This window comes from Erpetoichthys calabaricus, chromosome 2, assembly GCF_900747795.2.
Source record: "Erpetoichthys calabaricus chromosome 2, fErpCal1.3, whole genome shotgun sequence".
Classification (NCBI taxonomy): domain Eukaryota; kingdom Metazoa; phylum Chordata; class Cladistia; order Polypteriformes; family Polypteridae; genus Erpetoichthys; species Erpetoichthys calabaricus.
This window is the reverse complement of record NC_041395.2, coordinates 323,103,862-323,125,127: the sequence shown is the minus strand read 5'-3', so window position 1 is coordinate 323,125,127 and position 21,266 is coordinate 323,103,862. Positions and strand designations below refer to the sequence as shown.

General features: G+C 43.1%; 1 protein-coding gene across 12 annotated transcripts in view; it reads left to right on the top strand.

Annotated features, from left to right (window-relative positions):
• The window catches only part of LOC114647309 (serine/threonine-protein phosphatase 2B catalytic subunit beta isoform), a 112,362-nt gene extending 92,984 nt beyond the window's left edge, over positions 1-19,378 (top strand). For 3 of the 12 annotated variants that reach the window (XM_028795993.2, XM_028795991.2, XM_028795998.2), the window contains 4 exons: positions 149-233; positions 4,682-4,779; positions 16,132-16,161; positions 18,732-19,378. In XM_028795993.2, the coding sequence (XP_028651826.1) occupies positions 149-233; positions 4,682-4,779; positions 16,132-16,161; positions 18,732-18,901 (383 nt within the window). In that variant the 3' untranslated portion in view covers positions 18,902-19,378. Of the gene's footprint in view, positions 1-148; positions 234-4,655; positions 4,780-16,131; positions 16,162-18,731 lie in introns of those variants that run through there. The other 9 variants (XM_028795994.2, XM_028795992.2, XM_028795996.2 and 6 more) reach the window with 7 other exon arrangements.
• The last annotated feature ends 1,888 nt before the right edge of the window (positions 19,379-21,266 follow it).

Below are 21,266 nucleotides of genomic sequence, written 5' to 3'. Positions count from 1 at the left end.
CGGCCTTACTTTACCAAGTCCTGTTGGGCACTGAGCATGTGTGGAATGATCAACATGTTCCATTGAGACAAGTCCCAATGTGTGCTTTCTTTCTGACACCTGCTGATTATCACTGCTCAGCTTTGACTCACTGTTGTCTCTTTACAAGTAGGTAAAGCTGCTGCCAGAAAGGAAATTATTAGGAACAAAATCAGAGCGATTGGAAAGATGGCCCGTGTCTTCTCCGTTCTCAGGTAAATAAGTCTGTGCCTGCCTAACTATTTTGGTTTGCCTTTTAAGATCTGCATATTTGAGTGAAAATGTTGTCTGTTGTGACCATCTGAAGTCACAGAAGGACCTTGAAGTTGCTGCTGTAATATCTGAAGATAATTGAGAGATTCTAGTTTGGGTCAAAAACACAGGCTTTCATATTTTAATACTAGAAAAAATACTTGTACTGTTTACAGAAATGTTTTGTGTATGTGAAACGGAAACCCTAGTATAACAGTCATGACTGACTATTTATTTGGACAGAAGATGTCACTTCCTTATATTCACCTGCTTTCACTCCGCTTATCCTCATGAGAGTTGCGATGGTAACACACTAAGCTTAGATGAACCTCAGCAACTTCTTCCAAGGCATTTTGGGAAAAGTCCCAGCCACTCCCCCACCAGTTGAGATGTATAATCCATATAGTCTTTTCTGAGTCTTCTACCAGTAGGCAATGTCTTGAATGCCTTCTGTACAAGGCACCAAGGGAGCATTCAAACAACATACCCAAAGCACTGTAGCTACTGTATATTCTGTCAATCCAGATAAGCAGCAATTCTCATGTGAGGTCCTGTTGTAATTCCCAAGCACTACACCCTGTCACTGAAAGTCTGCACAGGAACCTTTATTTGGCTGTTTGTACTCACACTGTTGTTCTTTCAGTCACTACCCAGAGCTCATGACCATATTTGAGGGTTACAATGTAAATTGATTTGGGGGTAGAACGCTTTTTCTCAGGACTTAGATGCTGCTTGACTTCCACAGTCTGTTACAAAGTCTGTGAAACTGGTGCTGCTACACCAATTCATTATTCAGCCAAACTATTATTACCTTGTTCTTCACTTGTGAACAAGACTAAGCTGTGAACCAGTAGATACCAGAGGTCACAGTCTGATAAGCCCAAGAGACAACATTATCTACAAATAGTGGTGATCTAATCCTTCGTTTCCCAGACTGCATGCTCTCCATTCCTTGGCTGCAGTGTGATATCCTGCCCATGAAGATCATGAGCTGGAAATGAGACAAGAGAGGCACCCTTAGTGAAATTGAATCCACTCACAGTATTTGGACAATGATCTGTCTGCACAAATCACAGAAATAAATGGCATACGGCAGCAGCCCCTGAACCCCCATACTGTTGAAACCCCTACCACAAGTTGACGTGGTTGCATAGTCATAAGCATTTCCAGATCCACAAAGCACGTGTTGATGGGTTTGGCCAAATTCTCATGACTCCTTAATATATCTGTGCGACAGCAAGTGTCAATACCCTGGCATAGACTTCTTATTTGGCTGTTGTTACAAGTTGCCTTGGATGATGACATCTGAGATGCAATTGGTTACATTTGTTTTTTTCTTTTTCAATTGGAATACAGGCAGGTGAAACGTCTTGCTCATGGTCACACAGTGTCAGTAGCAGGATTTAAAGTCCAAAGCCTACCACTATGTCACATTGCCTGCCCTACTAATTGGGACTCACCCTCTTGTCCAAATTTGTAAAAACAGGGCACCACCACTCCAGCACTGCCTTAGTCTTCCATGCAACACTGAAGTGGCATGTTAGCCAATACACCTCCACAACATCCAGCACTTTTATGGTTTCTAGTCGGAGTTCAACCACCTATGTGACCTTACCATCACAGGGCTGTTTACTCAGACACACAGCTGAAGACATTTTCTGACATCGTTTAAGAGTTGTTCGGAGTACTCTGTTCAGCTCTCAGCATTTCCCCACCTGTGCCCAGAACAGCATTTACAATATCCTGCCTACCTTTTTAGTTATCAGATGGTTTTCAAGGCTGACCCGGAGTCATTCTCCATGGCCTCATCAATCTCCACCTTACACACGGGCTTTCACTTTGGCCGCTGCTGAAGCCTTTTTTTTTTGGCTTACCATTACTGCTTAGTTTGATCTGAAGAAGCTTCTGGTAACACTGCATGGCAAGGCATCTTTCTTCAACATTTCTTACCACTGGTGTCCGCTAATGAGTTCCTCAGCTACTGAGGTCTTAACTCTATTTTCCCATACCTTTACCAGTACACAGAAGTGCTTTCAAAGTGACAGCTGCCCACTAGTTGTTCCCACCTGCTCCTCATTACTAGTGATGAGTGAAACAATTCATGTGAAATTGAATTTGCAGCAAAACTCATTGTTCAACTTCGCTCAAACATTTTGCAAGATGCATCATGGCTTTCAGCAAAATTTTTGCCATTCACACAAGAAGAAAGATGTTTAGTGTTGACCTGCTTTAGGTCCAAGTCCATCTTTCTGTTTTTTAATATATATAATTATAGAAGACATTTTGTTTAGCTATCAGCCATGTGTTGTGGTTATTCTGATGGTACAATAAGTTTGGTAGTTATAATGACATTCATTGTGATCAAAGTAAGGTTGTGCAGTACTAGAAAGTACAAAAAAGCTCAAAATTGATGTTGGTACGATACAAACATTTCATGAATTTCCATACCAGAAGTAAATTTCATCTTTACTCCCAATCTTTAAAAATCCCACCATAGTTCAACTTGATTGGGACTTCAAGTAGCACCCCCGTCCCCATTATTGTATGGACATAATCAGGACTTCATGGGATAAACTTGCATGCCTCTTGTCCTTACTTGCTGGTTGACCTCCTTTAGAACTTCAGATATCATTAATGATTTTTTTTTTCTGGTAATTTTATGGTGGTCCAAATGATTTTATTTTTACTTATTGAACCACTTCACACAGATAGTTTTTTTACTTTTTTTGGCCAAGGTATCCAATGCTTTCAATATTATTAACACCTTACCCGTATATGAGATGTATTTCTTGTAGTGGATTTTTGTAAGTGGTTACCTGTGAGTAGGATACTGTGACTACAAGTATGTATTTGTGTTTCTCTTGGTAGAAAAGTGTTACTCATGCTGGTCTGAAATGAAAGGTAATTTGATCGATGGAATACACACACTGATGAGCCAAAACATTCTGAGCCCTCCCATATGAAGTGAATGGTGTCAACAGTCTCCTAAAAGCAGCGCACGTCAAGGTCAGGGATAGATTGGGCATTAAGCAGACATTCGGTACTTATGGAGGATGTTTTCAGTGAATACGATCTGGGCAGGTGGTATGACCTGAGTGACTTAGTCATCTGGCCATAAGTCCTTATCAAAGTCACAGCAAGGCTTGTGGAGTGCGGACAGTCCGCTGTGGCAAGTGGTCTCAGGAGGGGAAAAAAACCCAAAATATTGGCAGGTTGTTGGGTGGCCACGACTCATTGATTCGAAAGGTTATGCCATCTGGTACAAACAAAGGAAGGGCTACTGTGGCACATTTTGCCACAGTAAGTTAATGATGGCTCTGGAAGTAATGTGTCACAACAAACAGAGCCTCGAACCATGTTGTGTATGGGACTGCATAGGCACAGGCCACTCAGAGCGTCCATGCTAGCTCACGTCCACTGTCGAAAGTACCTACGAGGGCACATTGGAACTGAACCTAAATATGTAAATATGTTTTATCTAACTGCCTTACCTTAACCTTTCTTATTTCTATTTGTCTGTTTTATTTCATTCTGTCTGTTACCTGTTATTAGATGCAACTGAGAAGGCAAATTTCATGTTTTCCTGTGTAAACATGACTAAATAAAGAAACCTAAACCTAAACCTTTGGATCAGGTGAAGGAAGGTCACCTAGTTTGATTAATCCTGTTTTCTGTTGCATCATGTGCCTGGGTACGTGTGTGTCATTAACCTGGCACCAGGATGTACTGTGAGAAGAAGACAAACTGATGAAGGTATTGTGATGCTTTGGCAGTGTTCTTGGCCTGGGCATTTGGTTGGGCATTCATTTGACATGTAGCCTCTACCTAAACATTGCTGCAGACCAGGTACACCCCCTCATGGCAACCATATTCCCCAATGGAAGTGGCATCTTTCAGTAGGATAGTGTGTCCTGCCACTGTGCACAAAGTGTTCGGGAATAGTTTGAAAAACGTGATGAAGAGTTAAGCATCTGTAGGATGTGTTGGAACAACAGGCCCAATCCGTGGTGGCAGTTCACATAAGTTGGAAGATGTGCTGCTAACGTCCTGGTGCCGTATACCACAGGACACCTTCAGAAGTCTTGTTGAAGCTGTTTTGGTAGCACATGGAGCAACAACAGCATATTAGGCAGGTAATGCTTTGGCCCATCAGTGTTTGTTAAGCTTGAGCGCTTTGAGTAGGGAGAAAAGCGCTATATAAATGCAAAGAATTATTATTATTATACAGTTACAATGAAATTTGAAAGTTGCATTATTAGAGGTTCATTACCGTGAAGCCAAAACACAAATACTTGGCACTAACCAGTTTATAAATTGGTCTTTCTGTGCGTTAGAGGAACAAAGCAGTGCACTGTTGTCCTGTGTTTGGTTTTGTTGTTTAACAGTTGCCCTGTGTTGTCGTTGTGCGCAGAGAGGAGAGTGAAAGCGTGCTGACGCTGAAAGGCTTGACTCCAACCGGGATGCTGCCCAGCGGAGTGCTGGCCGGAGGACGGCAGACTCTACAAAGTGGTAATGATGATCCTTCCTTGCAGCTTGCTGTGCCTCCGATGGACTGGAGCACCTCTCACTCTCTTGCTAGCAACACACCTAATGCATGCTGGGAATTCCTTACGGTTTTCAGTTCTTGTCTTAGTGGCTGACACTGAATTTAACTGTTGAATGTGTTCAGGCATCCTGTACTAGAATGTGCACGCCTGACCAGGGTATACAAGGGAAAGGCGACAAGAACTAAATTACCGTGAAGATTTAAAGCTGCAATAATGAATATGCAATTATCTGTGTTCCATCTTTGTCTGCTCACCAACCTCCCCATGTCTGAAACAGAACTACTATGTACTGTAGCTGCCCCCCCTTGATCTGAAAATACAATAGTTAATATTCATTTATGACATAAGGTGAGGAGGCCAAAAAACAGCTGGAATGGAGATGTCCACAAGCAGAATGAATCCATTTTCTTTTATACCCTGGTTTAGAAATGCCCAAGTCTGTGCCCTCTGCCATTTCCATGTAATGTGCTCTGTACTGTACCTTCAAAGTGCAGCCTTCCTTCTGCTGTCTCTGTAATGTCTTTCCTCTGCAGATGTAGTAGCTGTATGGACTCTTTGTCTTCCGAGGTGTCAGTTGTTTTGTCTGTATAAACTGTCAAGATGCCCCGTCTCCAATGCTGTGCTCCCCTCTCTGTTTTTACCCTTTTTTTGCACTTCTTCCACATTTTGCTCACCGTCGTTGCTTAAAATCTCCTTCAGTATGTCAGCCTTCAATGGGCTGCAGCTAACGGCCGTGTCAAAATGTTCCTGGGAGATTTCCTAACTCCTGGTGGCGTGTGTGTTACATGTAGATACACTGGCTTGGTTGCTTCAGTCTTGTGTGTGTGTGTGTGTATGTGAGTAAGCGTGTGTGTGTGTGTGAAGTCTTGTAAGAAAGCACCGTTATACTGTTTATGAATTATGTGCCAAGATTTTTATTTATTTATTTTTGCATGGAAAATAAAACAAAAACTTGAACTGTGCAGTGGTATCTTTTTAATGTACTTTTACTAAATACCTTTAAAGGTTTCTTCCTTCTCACAGCTCTCCAGGTCACGTACTGTGTGTGTGTTCAGGGGTCTACTGCGGGGAAGTCCTTTCAGTGTCCACGTAAAGCACAATCTCGTGATTATAAAACAAATGCTCTTTGCAGACCTTCTAACAGCTGAATACGTTTTAAAATATTTGGCGGAAGGCTACTTATCTTCTTCTTCTTTCGGCTGTTCCCATTAGGGGTCACCACTGTGGATCATCTTCTTCCATATCTTCCTGTCCTCTCCATCTTGTTCTGCCACACCCATCACCTGCATGTCCTCTCTCACCACATCCATAAACCTTCTCTTAGGCCTTCCTCTTTTCTCTTCCCTGGCAGCTCTATCCTTAGAATCCTTCTCCCAATATACCCCTCAGCTCTCCTCTGCACATGTCCAAACCAACACAATCTCACCTCTCTGACTTTGTCTCCCAACCGTCCCACCTGAGCTGACCCTCTAATGTCCTCATTTGTAATCCTGTCCATCCTCGTCACACCCAATGCAAATCTTAGCATCTTTAACTCTGCCACCTCCAGCTGTGTCTCCAGTGCCACCGTCTCCAACCCATATAACATAGCTGGTCTCACTAGCATCCAGTGCAGGGCGTTGAACAAAATGTGATGGTGTCTGCTCTGCTCCAGTGCTCTTGTCACACCTACCGAGTGCTCAGCCTTTGTATGACTGATGATGGACTGTAAACCTTCTGCTGATGACACTTGAACAGGTAATTGGAGAAGCCAGTAGTAAGGAAATGAGAAAAAGAAAAATGTCTTCTATCATGTATAGCCTTCCACAATGCCAGTGCTGGGTTATTTTGTGCCCTACGCCAATTAGTGCGCCAGCTGACTGTTTGGTAGCCAACCCATGCAGCTGGGTATGGAAGCCCCACCCCATATGATCTGCAGTGTAGGTGAATGCCTAATTCGCCTTAATGGTGGTGCCAGGCCTGGCCATTTGTGTGTTTACAGGTGAATGTAGCTGGAGGGAGTGCACATCGCCGTTATGTCACTCTAAAGTGCAGTCTCCTCCAAAACTGCTGCAACAGCAATGCCACTGAAGACATTTGAGTTTGAGATCCAATGATGAGTACGAGCCGAGAGTTCAGGATTTCAGCTTTTATTTCTTGGTATTGACATCTAGACGTGTTGAACAATATGTTAGCACTTTTTTGTATAAGACCGCCCGATTTTTTAGGTGGGTAAAAGTATAGGAACAGATTGTCTTGAATTCAGTAACACTTCTTTTTTGGTTACTTGCTTGCAATAACTACATGGAGCCTGCGACTCATCCTCGTCACATTTGTTCTGCTTTTCTAGGCCGTTACTGCAGCCTTTCAATTGTCGTTTGTTTTGTTATTTTTCCCCCCCATCAGTCTCGAGTTTAAGCTCAGTTAATGCCAGTCTAAAACCTCAAAATAAAGTATGCAGAAATCTAAACACAGTTAAATATAGTGAACAATTAAAAATGTATAAAGACCCCCCTTGTTGAGTTGTCAGAGTGTTGTAGGGATGATTATCTTGCTGCATGATGAAGTTCCCCTGTGGTGACTCAGGTTGGCTCCACGCTCCCCACTTTGCTCCTGGGTGCCTCTTGAACCCGAAACAACCAATACATACCCTAGGATGAGCCAGGCAAATGAGGACACACACAGTCAACAAGTTTATTAACAAAGTGCTCAGAAGTCCAGTACAAAGTTCTTCAGATGGTCCATTAATAAATACATCCATCCAAAAGGGTCAAGTGGAGAATAAAACTAATCAACAAATAATTCCATTAAAACAAGGTTAAGATCTCAGGCAGGTTTCTCGATTAACATGGTCACAAGGCCCAATGCCATTTCCTTAAATCTGCTGTCTCCTCATCCGCCAGATTAGTTTGGATGTGCTGCTCTATAAATTGTCAGACAATACGTTTCTGTAGCCTTCTGCATTCATTCTGTTGCAACCATCATGGGTTACATCATCGATAAAGATGAGCGAGTCTGTTCAAGGCACAGCCATGTAAGCCCAAGCCATTGCACAACCTCCACCGCGCATGACAGATGAGTATAGATCATGTCATATTCCACGCTTTGGTGTTTCCATTGCTTTGGTAGTGTTTGATTTGGTCTCCTCAGTCCATAAAACTTTGTTGCAGAACTTTCACTTCTTACTACTGATGAGTGGCTTGCATCTTGTGGTTTGGCCTCTCTGTTTCTGCTCTCCTTGAGTCTTCTTAGAATGGTGGATTGTGATGCCTTCCCTTTCTGCCCTTTGGAGGTTGTTGGTGAAATCACCGTCTGTTTTTCTTCTCAGCCCTCACAATGTTTCTGTTATCAGCTGCTGCTTGTTTTCCATGGCTGACCTGTTTGATGTCTGTTGCTCAGTACACCACTGGGTTCTTTCATTTTCAGCACTAGGGGGTTGCTCGCCCACCCCCGGGTTTAGTTAACCGGATATACAATTTAAAGCGATTGTTATTTTCATATCATCCATCCATTTTCCAACCCGCTGAATCCGAACACAGGGTCATGGGGGTCTGCTGGAGCCAATCCCAGCCAACACAGGGCACAAGGCAGGAACCAATCCTGGGCAGGGTGCCAGACCACCGCAGGACACACACACACACACACACCAAGCACACACTAGGGCCAATTTAGGATCGCCAATGCACCTAACTTGCATGTCTTTGGACTGTGGGAGGAAACCCACGCAGACACGGGGAGAACCTGAGAAGCAAACCCAGGTCTCCTTACTGCGAGGCAGCAGCGCTACCACTGCACCACCGTGCCACCCCACTGCCTTGTCTTGCGGGACGTTAACGTGTCTCCGAGAAAATCATGTCACAACCCAACATTTTTTTTTATTATAATAGAGCGATATCCCAGATGGTTGTCTTGGCTATGCCCAGTGTTTGTGCAGTGCCCCTGATTGATCTTCCCTCTCTTCTCAGCTTGACAATGGCTGGCTTTTCTTTCTATAGACAGCTCTCTAGACTTTATGTTGGTTTGCCCATTTCTATTATTATAGGATACCTCAGCACAAGGCTTAGTGTCTTCCACATTTCCTGTGAGACAAACATTGACGGTTGCTGCATTGTGAACTGAGCTTGGGAGGCTAACGGCTTTCCTGTCCTTCCACTTGATCACAATCTCTTTGCCACATGGATACTTCACCCCTCTGCAGCTTAACTCGACTCAAGTTCACAAGCATATTATGGTAGTTTGGTCGTACAGCGCCATATGCATCAGTGTCACTACCCGTGTCGATATCTGATGCCCAATTCACACTATTCCACGCTGTCGCCTGATGAAACTAATGCTTCACTTTCAGTTTGTCCTAAAACTGGTTTTACAGCTTCTCGTTGGCACGCCATTGTGTTCTGGTTAAAGGCTTTGCCCCAGTCGTGAATATTGATGGTTACCTTAGAGTGGCAATGTGCAAAGAAATATTCATTATTTTTTTGCAGCATGTTATTTTATCCAGTAGATGGCAGCAGACAACAGTCCCGCGTGTCACTTGGGCTTAACGCTGTGCTAAACGCTTAACGCTGGGGTAACCATTTTTACATAGAATTGTGAGCCTGAGAGGGTCTTGGGGCTAACGCCATGGAGGTTAATCTAACAGGAAAGCCCTACCTGTCACGTGTTCCTATAGTAATTGCTCTTCTAAAAGTTGAGTGGTTTGCTGCAAAAGGAGCTATCTTCTGTGTAGTTTAACAAATCTGGATGTCAGTACCTGGAAAGAAGAGCTGAAATTTTGAACTCTCGTCTCATTCGTATTTTGATCTCAAACTGAGTGTATAAAACAAATGAATTGTCCCCGTTGTTCCAGTACTTTTGGAGGGGGCCGTATGCACAGCACAGAGCACAGCTGGCATTGTGTTCATTCAGTACTGAAAAGGTCGGCTTTTGTCGTTATACTCACAAATAAGTCGCTTGGAGGTACACCATGAGGCCAGAGTGCCCTGCTTTTCATTGAGTTGACTGTTACTGAAGATGATGATGGTGGGGCAGTAGAGAAAAGCTTTAAAGTGGAGCGAGAGGCAGAGTGCGATTCTTATTACAGTAAGCAGTCCTGCACTGAGCCTTTTGTATTGTTAGTTTTATGGAGCAAATACGGCTTATTTTTTAAAGGAGTTAACTAGGATGATGTATTACACTTCAGTTTAGAAGATTTGCAGTCTCCCTTTACATAATCTAAAACATGAAAAGCAGCCTGGCCCAAAAATGTCAGAAGACGGCTTTGACTGTTCTTTAGTGGGCTATACCCAAGGCTGCTGTCACCAGCTCCAAAATTGTCTGTACCCACATAAATCTTGTCTCCACTGCTCTAAAACATTCTGCATTTATAAATACATTGTGTGTAAAAGATGGGGAGTGGCAGGTGAAAAGAATCTGGGGCACATGCTGGTATATGCCACCCCTGCATAGACACAAATACTGCTGTGTAAAAGAGTCCATCTTAAAACGTTTGTTTTTAAACTAAAGATAGCAAAGCGGACTTAATCATTTAGTCACCGGGCGCATCACACAACACACTCACTCACACACACACACAAAAGCCCCCTACCAACCCCACCCTACTGCCGGAGGCATCTGCTTGTTTCAGAGCTGTGCCATTTATAAAGTATGCCCAGCTTTGCAGGTCCTTCATCTGGAAGGAGTGAGCAGTTCCAACCACGCCTGTTCATCTCCCTGATCTCCACATTTACCTTTTATAAAGCAAACCTTTGACAAGCGAAGTTCACCAAAGCATTTTTTGCAGTGAATTGGCCGAGTTCGCCCATGTTTGCTGAATTATTTACTGATAATTCGGCCAGTTTAAGTGAAGTTCCCCCCCCCCCCAGTGTCCCATAATGCTTTGCAAGACCAGTGTGACATCCCCCAGGGCTGTAACGGCCAACTTTGGATGGGAACGCCATACGAGTGTATAACGCTGATCATTTGCATTGTGGACTCTCTGGGATTAGTTAGTGGTAGAACAGATAAGCAAGTACTGCAGGTTCTCAAAATGTTATTTTTATGAAACATATACAGCATAAATAACAAGTTCTCTCTGCTGGTCAGTAAAAGTGAAGGTCGATCTTCGAGCTCCACGTCTGTATAAGAGAAAGAGGCACATGATCTGTGTGTGTACAATTAGCCACGTGGAGATATAAAAACCAAACACTGAAGGAGCTTGATCCCAAAAACACAGAAGACTGTGAAATAATAACAACGATGACAAAAGATTTATTAATATTTACAAGACATTTGTATCTTTTTGATAGAAGAAAAAGTGCAAAGCATCAGCACAGTTTGGACAGCCTTCAGCGCAACTTCAAAAGACAGAACAAGGCAGTGCACTGCTTCAATTGTGACACGCCACACTTTGAATTTTCTGCCCTTAAAAGACCTTCGCATTTTTTCTGACTTCTGACTACAATTTCAGCATTTCCGCTTTGTTTTGATGAAATCTATGAGTGCACTTCTCTGACTGCGTTCTTTCTTCTTTGGTGTCACAGAGGCACGGTGGTGCAGTGGTTGGCACTGCTGCCACACACCTTTTTTTTTTTTGCCCATAATTGGCCCAGTATAGTTGGCTGACATTTCCCTAGCCCTCAGTAACAGTTTAAAAATTAACCCACCCCTCATAATTCAGTCAGATCTACTTCAGTTAGTCCCTCCCCACTGACTTCAATGCATTTCAACGAGTTTGGCGATATTCGCAAACACTCCTGTGATATCTCCGAACTCAAGGTGAGCACAATTGAGTTTGTTTATCACTACTTAAAATTCAAATTGTCAAATGTCATTACGTTTCTGGACACGTCCAGCAGGGGGCGTTAGATCAAGAAATGGGAAAGCTGGATTTATAGGGTCACATGTACAGTGACATTCTTACTTGCACATGCTAATCGACGTGCAACACCCTGTCTTGCTGGCGCCATGAGTAGTGAGTACAACTACCTTACCTCAAAAATTATTTTTCATTATTCTGCACCTTCCTTTTGTGAATAATCTTAAATCTGTATTTAATGTATATGTACAGTGGGGCAAAAAAGTATTTAGTCAGCCACCAATTGTGCAAGTTCTCCCACTTAAAAAGATGAGAGAGGCCTGTAATTTTCATCATAGGTACACCTCAACTATGAGAGACAAAATGAGAAAAAAAATTCCAGAAATCACATTGTCTGATTTTTGAAGAATTTATTTGCAGATTATGGTGGGAAAAAAAGTATTTGGTCAATAACAAAAGTTCATCTCAATACTTTGACCTCTGTCATTGCCAACAAAGGGTATATAACAAACATTTTCTGTAAGTCTTCACAAGGTTTTCACACACTGTTGCTGGTATTTTGGCCCATTCCTCCATGCAGATCTCCTCTAGAGCAGTGATGTTTTGGGGCTGTCGCTGGGCCACACGGACTTTCAACTCCCTCCAAAGATTTTCTAAGGGGTTGAGATCTGGAGACTGGCTAGGCCACTCCAGGACCTTGAAATGCTTCTTACAAAGCCACTCCTTCGTTACCCGGGCGGTGTGTTTGGGATCATTGTCATGCTGAAAGACCCAGCCACGTTTCATCTTCAATACCCTTGCTGATGGAAGGAGGTTTTCACTCAAAACCTGACGATACATGGCCCCATTCATTATTTCCTTTACATGGATCAGTCGTCTTGGTCCCATTGCAGAAAAACAGCCCCAAAGCATGATGTTTCCACCCCCATGCTTTACAGTAGGTATGGTGTTCTTTGGATGCAACTCAGCATTCTTTCTCCTCCAAACACGACGAGTAGAGTTTTTTTTTTTCTGACCATTCTCCCAATCCTCTTCTGGATCATTCAAATGCTCTCTAGCAAACTTCAGACGGGCCTGCACGTGTACTGGCTTAAGCAGGGGGACACGTCTGGCACTGCAGGATTTGAGTCCCTGGTGGCGTAGTGTGTTACTGATGGTAGCCTTTGTTACTTTGGTCCCAGCTCTCTGCAGGTCATTCACTAGGTCCCCCCGTGTTGTTCTGGGATTTTTACTCACCGTTCTTGTGATCATTTTGACCCCACGGGGTGAGATCTTGTGTGGAGCCCCAGATCGAGGGAGATTATCAGTGGTCTTGTATGTCTTCCATTTTCTAATAATTGCTCCCACAGTTGATTTCTTCACACCAAGCTGCTTACCTATTGCAGATTCAGTCTTCCCAGCCTGGTGCAGGTCTACAATTTTGTTTCTGGTGTCCTTTGACAGCTCTTTGGTCTTGGCCATAGTGGAGTTTGGAGTGTGACTGTTTGAGGTTGTGGACAGGTGTCTTTTATATTGATAACGAGTTCAAACAGGTGCCATTAATACAGGTGACGAGTGGAGGACAGAGGAGCCTCTTACAGAAGAAGTTACAGGTCTGGGAGAGCCAGAAATCTTGCTTGTTTGTAGGTGACCAAATACTTATTTTCCACCATAATTTGCAAGTAAATTCCTCAAAAAATCAGACAATGGGATTTTCTGGAATTTTTTTTTCTCATTTTGTCTCTCATAGTTGAGGTATACCTATGATGAAAATTACAGGCCTCTCTCATCTTTTTAAGTGGGAGAACTTGCACAATTGGTGGCTGACTAAATACTTTTTTGCCCCACTGTATATATAATGCATGTATATGTGTATATGTGTGTATATATATATATATATATATATATATATATATATATATATATATATATATATAATATATGTATGTGTGTGTGTGTGTGTATAATATATACTGTATATATAGAATAAAAAAATAAATGTATAGGAGATTTCATATATATGATTAGAAGTGCACTATATAATGGTAGTTAAGATGTTGTGCAGAGCTGCCTCAACACCACAATGGCAACAAAATCTAAAGACGACCAAGCGGAGTGAGCACAAGTTCCAAGGGTGGACAAATACTTAAAAGTCCCGGAGTTGTGGTACTCCCACGTGTCTGGGGTTCAGTGTTTGATAATGATAATACTGTGTTGGTAAAATTAACCCAAGTTATAAAATGGCACAATGTTTAACAGAGAGCTTTGCTCCCTTTTAATCCAAATCTCCAGAAACACAGGACTTCCTTAGCATCTCTCCTGGCAGAGCCCAGGAACTGACTTCTCACAGACTGAGCCGGTGTCGAAGCAAACATGAGAATGTGTAATAAAATGGACAAGCAAGCAATGTAGAAATAAAATACGTTCTAGGCAAAGGAAGCTGTGTTTCCCCATTTTAAATAAATGGGGTCGGGGAAGGAGGACTTTTTGGAAGGAGTTTTTCTGATCCCTGTCTGGGTTTCTACAGAACACAGACTCTTGGTAAGACTGGCACTGAAGCAGCAACTGATGGGTGGCACACCTCTCCTACCCTCCAACTTTGCCATATGATTGGCTGCCAGGCAGCAGGAAAGTAAATCCTGGCCACCTGATTGGCTGGCTGACGCACCTCCCATCCCCTAATGCCAACATTTTAAAACAATAGCGTCACTGACTGGCACCGTAGTTAGCCAGTCTTTGACTGCAGTGTGTGCTCCCAAGTTTCAATTTACAAGAATATTTGTCATTTGCATCCCAGTGATGAGTGAAGAGTGGTATGTGACAGTAACTGGTAAAAATAATTCAGTTTAAAACTAATTTTGGAACTTTCAGGGTTTTTTGTGTGTATTAATTTAATATTTTATGTGAATTAGGGTTTATTTGCGAGCAAGTTGTTGCATGCTTATGAGGGAGTCCACCCACCCATCAGCCCCAGCCACCTTCTGCTGCCTGATGAGAGCAGTAGCCCCAGTGTCGGTGTTGGTTTTTGGGTTGTTACCCACTCTTTACATCTCTCTGAAACGCCATGTTTAAATTGGCCCATCACCAGTGTACTGTAGATGTGAAGTTTTGTGAAAGTCCTGCATGATCAGTGAACTAGCAGCCAGCTTGCAGTTTTTTTCTTTCATAAGCAGGAGTTGTAGGCGAGTACAAAGCCTATGAGACAAACAGACCACAGTGACATACGCGATATCATTTGAACTTGTGGCTGCCAGCACTACATATTTACAGTCAGTAAAGAAAGCCTTTGCTTCATCAGTGCAGTTCAGATTTTCTGCCATGAGAGTTACACATTTCCACACGTGTGCTTTTTCTCCACTTCATTTTGTACTTAATAAGCTGTTACTCTCCATTACATATTCAGCATTGTGATTATTAGTTTGCACTGAGGCGGAATATAAAATCATTCTGGTAAAAACGGAGAAGCAAAATGTCCAGATGGAACTGGTCTTGCTCAGAAAATGCATTTGGACTTCCTTTTGATGCCGGAATTTAAAAAAAAGTATTAAAACTGGATTTTAGGAGGTGTCATGGTGGTCACCACCACTGCCTCACAGATCCAGAACACCAGCCTATCCTTGTCTGTGTGGATTTTCCTGTCGTGTTCCAAAGTCACACACACGTTAGGTTAACTAAAGTGGCGCAGTATGAATGGCTATGAGTGGGTTTAAAGATGTGCCGTAAGGTGGTCTTGTATCCCATTGGGAGTTTTTCTCATTTGAGCAGTTAAGTATTAAAGCATTTAGGATTCTAAGCTCTGCTACTCATTTACCGGCGACCTCTCACGCAGAAGAGCGTCTCTCGCATCTGTGCCCGATGGTCTTTACGTTGTAATGGTGGCAGTCGTCTGCTAGAGCATACAAGGCTGTTAAGGTCTGACTACTCTATGAACTTGATGTGGTGATCTGCTCCTAGATAAGAGCATTTAATATCCATTCCATAAACAATGCAGCCATTTTTTCCTTTCCCAAATAGGGGTTTGAATGTAATTATTGCAAACTAATTGGTGGACATATTAAAAAAAAACAAAACAAACCCCAGGCCCGTGAGTGCACACTTGGCTGCACAGGTGTTGTTATTTTCTTTGTGGTTTCATGTCAGCGTATGTCTGGTTTTTATGACCAAGTATCTTGTGGGTGCCCGTTCCTCTGCAGAGAAAAAAAAATTGACCTGCCACATCAGGGGGTCCACCCCTCCCAAAGTTGTGTTTTCTTTCCCTTTCTTCATAAAAACAGCAGTGACAGAGGAGCAGAGTGAATTCCTCTTTAGGACGTTCACACACCGCGCTGAATGGAGACGGCAGCTGTTCATCTAATGCTGAGGCCCTCCCCTGCAGAAAGAACAGTTGTGCCATTTATTACGACTGTGTTTTTATTTTAATGCAGGCAACAGCAGATCTTGCACATGGTGGTTAAAGTGTATTTATTAAGTGTGAAATTTCAAGTGTATTTCATTCAGTTTCAACTCTGCCATATTATGCTTGTCATCTCTCATTCATTTTGCATGCCCTGCTCACTTGTGCAGCCACAGTTGAGGCGCTTGAAGCCAATGAAGGTACCGTATGCTTAAAACATCTCTGCAGCTTGGGGGACGGGGGTTTGTAGGATATGCTGCTAGGCGGCTATGAATGGCTTGCGTTTTCTGTGTGCATGGCTGCAGCCTTGTGTGGTCGTTCTTAACTGCCCCACTTTATTTCTTTTACTAAACCCTACACCTTCTAAAATAATGCATTTTTCTGCCATGTTTTATTTGCATGACTATTTTTTACACCCCTACTGAACGTGGCCTGAAGTTATTGCATGCAGAAGGCTCTTGCTGTCAGCATCAAGAGTTTTGTGTTGTCTTTATGGTCCCCATCTGGCTCCAGGAGTTCCTCCAGAGGACGAGACCATCACAATGTCTGGTTGCACCACTTCAGAATGTTCAACACCTCCCAGACTTTGTTTCCTCACATCTTCCACCCTCACTGTGTTCAGTGGTTTTGACCACTTAATGTCAGGGTAGACTCTCTGAGATAGAGATATATACAGATGAGCCAAAACATTTTGACCACCTGCCTATTATTCTGGTACTTATCCCTGTGCCAACCACTCAAGGTATGAACGCGACAAGACCGGGCCCTGTGCTAGCCAGTAGCAGATCGTGCCGATTCCGGTTAAGCTGTACGTTTGTCCAACATTTGCTAAAGATGCTCAACTGGATTGAAGGCCAAGGAATTTAAAGACCAGGGCCACACCTTGAATTCTTCAGCATGTTCCTCCAATGCCATCTGAACAATTGGTGCAGCGTAGTAGGGTACATTATCCTGTTGAAAGATACCATGAAGAGGTGTAGCTGGACAGTAACAACATTTACGTAGATTGTACACATCAAATTACTGTCCCCATGAATGCAGGGACCCATTGCCCAAAACATCATACTCTTCACCCTACAGTGCATCCTGGTGCCATCTCTGCCCCCAGAGAAACAACACATACATAGCCATCCCTGCATATAATAACAGCAAACTTGATTCATCAGACCAGATGAACACCGTCCATTGATATAGGGCATGAGTCCAATGCTTGTGTGCTTAGTGTAGGTGCTTTCAACGCTGGCCACTCTGATGGACTGTATGTCACGGCACACTACTCCCATAACCACCACTCTGAGTCAGAGTAACCATGCTGTTGGTTTGTACCAGACACGACTGGCCTCATTGCCTTCTTGCATCAGTGAGTCTTGATTGCCCAATACCTGGCCACTATCAGTAGGTACTCGGCAGGGGTGACCATGAGCTAAAATGATTAAACCCTTTTCAAAGTCACTCAGGTCTTTACACCTGCCCAGCTCTTCATTCTGCACATCCTCTACGAGTTGCTACTGTTACCTCACCATCGAGTCTATCCCTGAACTAGACATACAGTAGGCCCTTGTTACGAGATAGCTACCATCATTCACTTCATATGGAAGTGCTCAGAATGTTTTGGCTCGCCAGTTTATCACATTACTGTACACTTTAACACTAATAACATTTTTAGGGTCAGCAGTGTGGGCTCACCATACGTACATGCAGTGAAAAGACCAAAATGAGGAGCAACTTTCCATTAGTCTACATGTCTGGCCCGGGCACAACAGAACCTAGTAATGACCACCTGATGGAGGTGCCTTGGATTTGTCAATTTAGTAATACTAAAATTCAACTTAAACATAATTTGTTAATATAGTAAAAAGAACAAATAATCTGCTGCTTCAGAAACATTGCAATAAAAGGGAACTGTGAAGTTTGTGCACATGCATATTCATTTATCAAAGAACTACTCCACCACACCATGTTACTTACCCCATGTGTGTGCATCTCTCACATGTGCATGCAGAATGGACAGAAAAAAAGTGTCACGTTTAACAGCTGATCAGCAATGCTGTACAATGGTAAACAACATGAAGAATGGCCATGCGGGGAAAACATTTAATGTTAGACGTGTTGTACAATCCACATGCCTGTTACAACTGCAGATTTTTGTTTCTATATGGAGTGTTAATGGCACTTGATGATAAACAGTACTGCATCACAGACGGTCTCAAAAACTTTCCTGGTTGGCACTTTCCAAAAAACGACACATTTTATACTAATGACGCGTTCAGACACTAGATGTTAGAAATCTCCAACTACACTGTAACATGTGGATAACATCTAAATCAGAGAAATCTGTATTTTGGCCCAAGTGACTGCAAATAGGTGATGAGCTCCTAGCTGGTGCGGTTTGCCGGCGAGTTCAGAACAGCAGCATTTGGATTTGATTTGTGTTTGTAGAATCGAAAGAAGAGGTTATTATCAATGATTTGACCCCCCCAATCCCTAATAATTACCATGTACTGTACTAAAAATCACTACTAAAATTAAACAGAGGTTAATGTTCATACTTCTATTTCAGTATTAGTTACCCTCTAATCTAGCTGGCTTTCCGCAGTACCACTTTCAGGTGGCATGCGCCCCTCGCTGTTCACTGTACATTTTGCTCACACGGCTGACTTGTCTGTAAGACCCTCCTTTCTGACCAGCTTTTTCCTGTGGTGAGTTTGTGACATGCATGATTTCAGTTTCACCTCCCATTACTCACTCATTCAATTTGCATTTTATTAAGCAATCCGAGGATTCTCACCACAGCATAAGATCTGCAGTTTTGAAGAAGCCAAGGGCTTAGACAGAATCAACGAGAGGATGCCCCCAAGGAGAGACGCACTGCCACAAGACTCCATTATTTCAGTAACCACCAGCGAAAGCAATGGAACTTGCAAGAGTAACAGCCAGTGAGTGAGCTGCCCGTCCAGTGCCAGAGGAGCACAATGTGAGGGAGCCATCCTGCCAACCAGCCGGAGGAGGAGGAGGACCTCCAAGGTGATTGACTTGCCAGATTAATAAGGTGGACATCTGCCGAGTGTTTACACTGCATAGAGGCCTAGGTAAAGGTTACTTCTAAAAACTGCAAGTCAAATAATAATTGAGGGAGTTTATGGACAGAACCGATTTATTTTGCCTGTTTTATTTTTCTATTAAGTTGGGGGGGGGGGGGGGGGGGTGTATAAATGTTGTGCAACTCACTAAATAGAATGGTCTTAAGCATTCTGAGCTTCCCAGGATATGCTTGAAATATTTAAGGATGACAAAACGGTTTTATTTAATCATTTGCAACATGAAGACCTCAGGTGTGTTTCCTTAAAACTGTTGCACTTTTTTTGTATGTAAAAAATGAATGAATTGAACATGAATTGCATTTTTAAGTTATTTTAACAGGTCTCCGTGTTGTTAATAAAATGCAAACTTTCCAGAATTGGAAGTAAAGCCTTTGACATTTATGCCAAATCTGTCAAGCTTCCGACAGCCTAGCCAGTTCAACAAGAATGATGAAGACGTACGTCCGTGGGGAGAGTTGGCGTGACATCTGAAGTGTACACCCTGTACTTTTGTCATTCTACCACCCACTTGTGGACATTAAGTGGATTTTGGCGTTCTGGACCTCCCAGTTTAACACACTGCCACTGCTCCTGTCTACCAGCGACGTTGCCATTTGCCTCAGTGTGGTAAGGACAGGAGAACATGACACAGATGTTAAAGCCTGGGGACCTGCTGCATAGGTGGTGGTGATGGTGGCTGCTATTTTATTCTCCATGTGTTCTCTTTACAAAAAAGTGTACAGCATGCAAAAACTCTTAAGTATATCAAAACAAGAAATGTGGCAACTCTGAGTTTATTTGTAATGGAATACTAGACAAGGCAACAGATTTACTAACTGCATAGCCTGTAATGAATGAAAAAAATAAAAAATGAAGTTTCAGGACGTGAACAAAATGAACAGAATGTGATCTGCTGTGTTACTTGGGTTGTAGGCCAGGCGCATTGTGGCATTAAAGATACCCACTGCTAGCAAAAGCACAGCAAGAATAGGTGTCCCTCAGTGTGAGTCCATGTGGGCACATTCAAAAGCATTTAAGGACAAAGAAAAAAAAAATGTCAAGTGGGTGGAAGGAAGGAGGACTGAGCGGAGAAGGCAAGGCTATACCCTTGGGATTAATAAAGTATCTATCTACAGTGCATCCGCAAAGTATTCACAGCACATCACTTTTTCCACATTTTGTTATGTTACAGCCGTATTCCAAAATGGATTAAATTCATTTTTTTCCTCGGAATTCTACACACAACACCCCATAATGACAACGTGAAAAAAGTTTGAGATTTTTGCAAATTTATTAAAAATTTAAAAATTGAGAAATCCCATGTACATAAGTATTCACAGCCTTTGCTCAATACTTTGTCGATGCACCTTTGGCAGCAATTACAGCCTCAAGTCTTTTTGAATATGATGCCACAAGCCTGGCACACCTATCCTTGGCCAGTTTCGCCCATTCCTCTTTGCAGCACCTCTCAAGCTCCATCAGGTTGGATGGGAAGCGTCGGTGCACAGCCATTTTAAGATCTCTCCAGAGATGTTCAATCAGATTCAAGTCTAGGCTCTGGCTGGGCCACTCAAGGACATTCACAGAGTTGTCCTGAAGCCACTCCTTTGATATCTTGGCTGTGTGCTTAGGGTCGTTGTCCTGCTGAAAGATGAACCGTCACCCCAGTCTGAGGTCAAGAGCGCTCTGGAGCAGGTTTTCATCCAGGATGTCTCTGTACATTGCTGCAGTCATCTTTCCCTTTATCCTGACTAGTCTCCCAGTCCCTGCCTCTGAAAAACATCCCCACAGCATGATGCTGCCACCACCATGCTTCACTGTAGGGATGGTATTGGCCTGGTGATGAGCAGTGCCTGGTTTCCTCCAAATGCGACGCCTGGCATTCACACCAGAGAGTTCAATCTTTGTCTCATCTCACTCCGCTCACTAAGGAGTGGCTTCCGTCTGGCCACTCTGCCATACAGGCCTGGTTGTCCTTCTGGAAGGTTCTGCTCTCTCCACAGAGGACCTCTGGAGCTCTGACAGAGTGACCATCGGGTTCTTGGTCACCTCCCTGACTAAAGCCCTTCTCCCCCGATCGCTCAGTTTAAATGGCCGGCCAGCTCTAGGAAGAGTCCTGGTGGTTTCAAACTTCTTCCACTTACGGATGATGGAGGCCACTGTGCTCATTGGGAACCTTCAAAGCAGCAGAAATTTTTCTGTAACCTTCCCCAGATCTGTGCCTT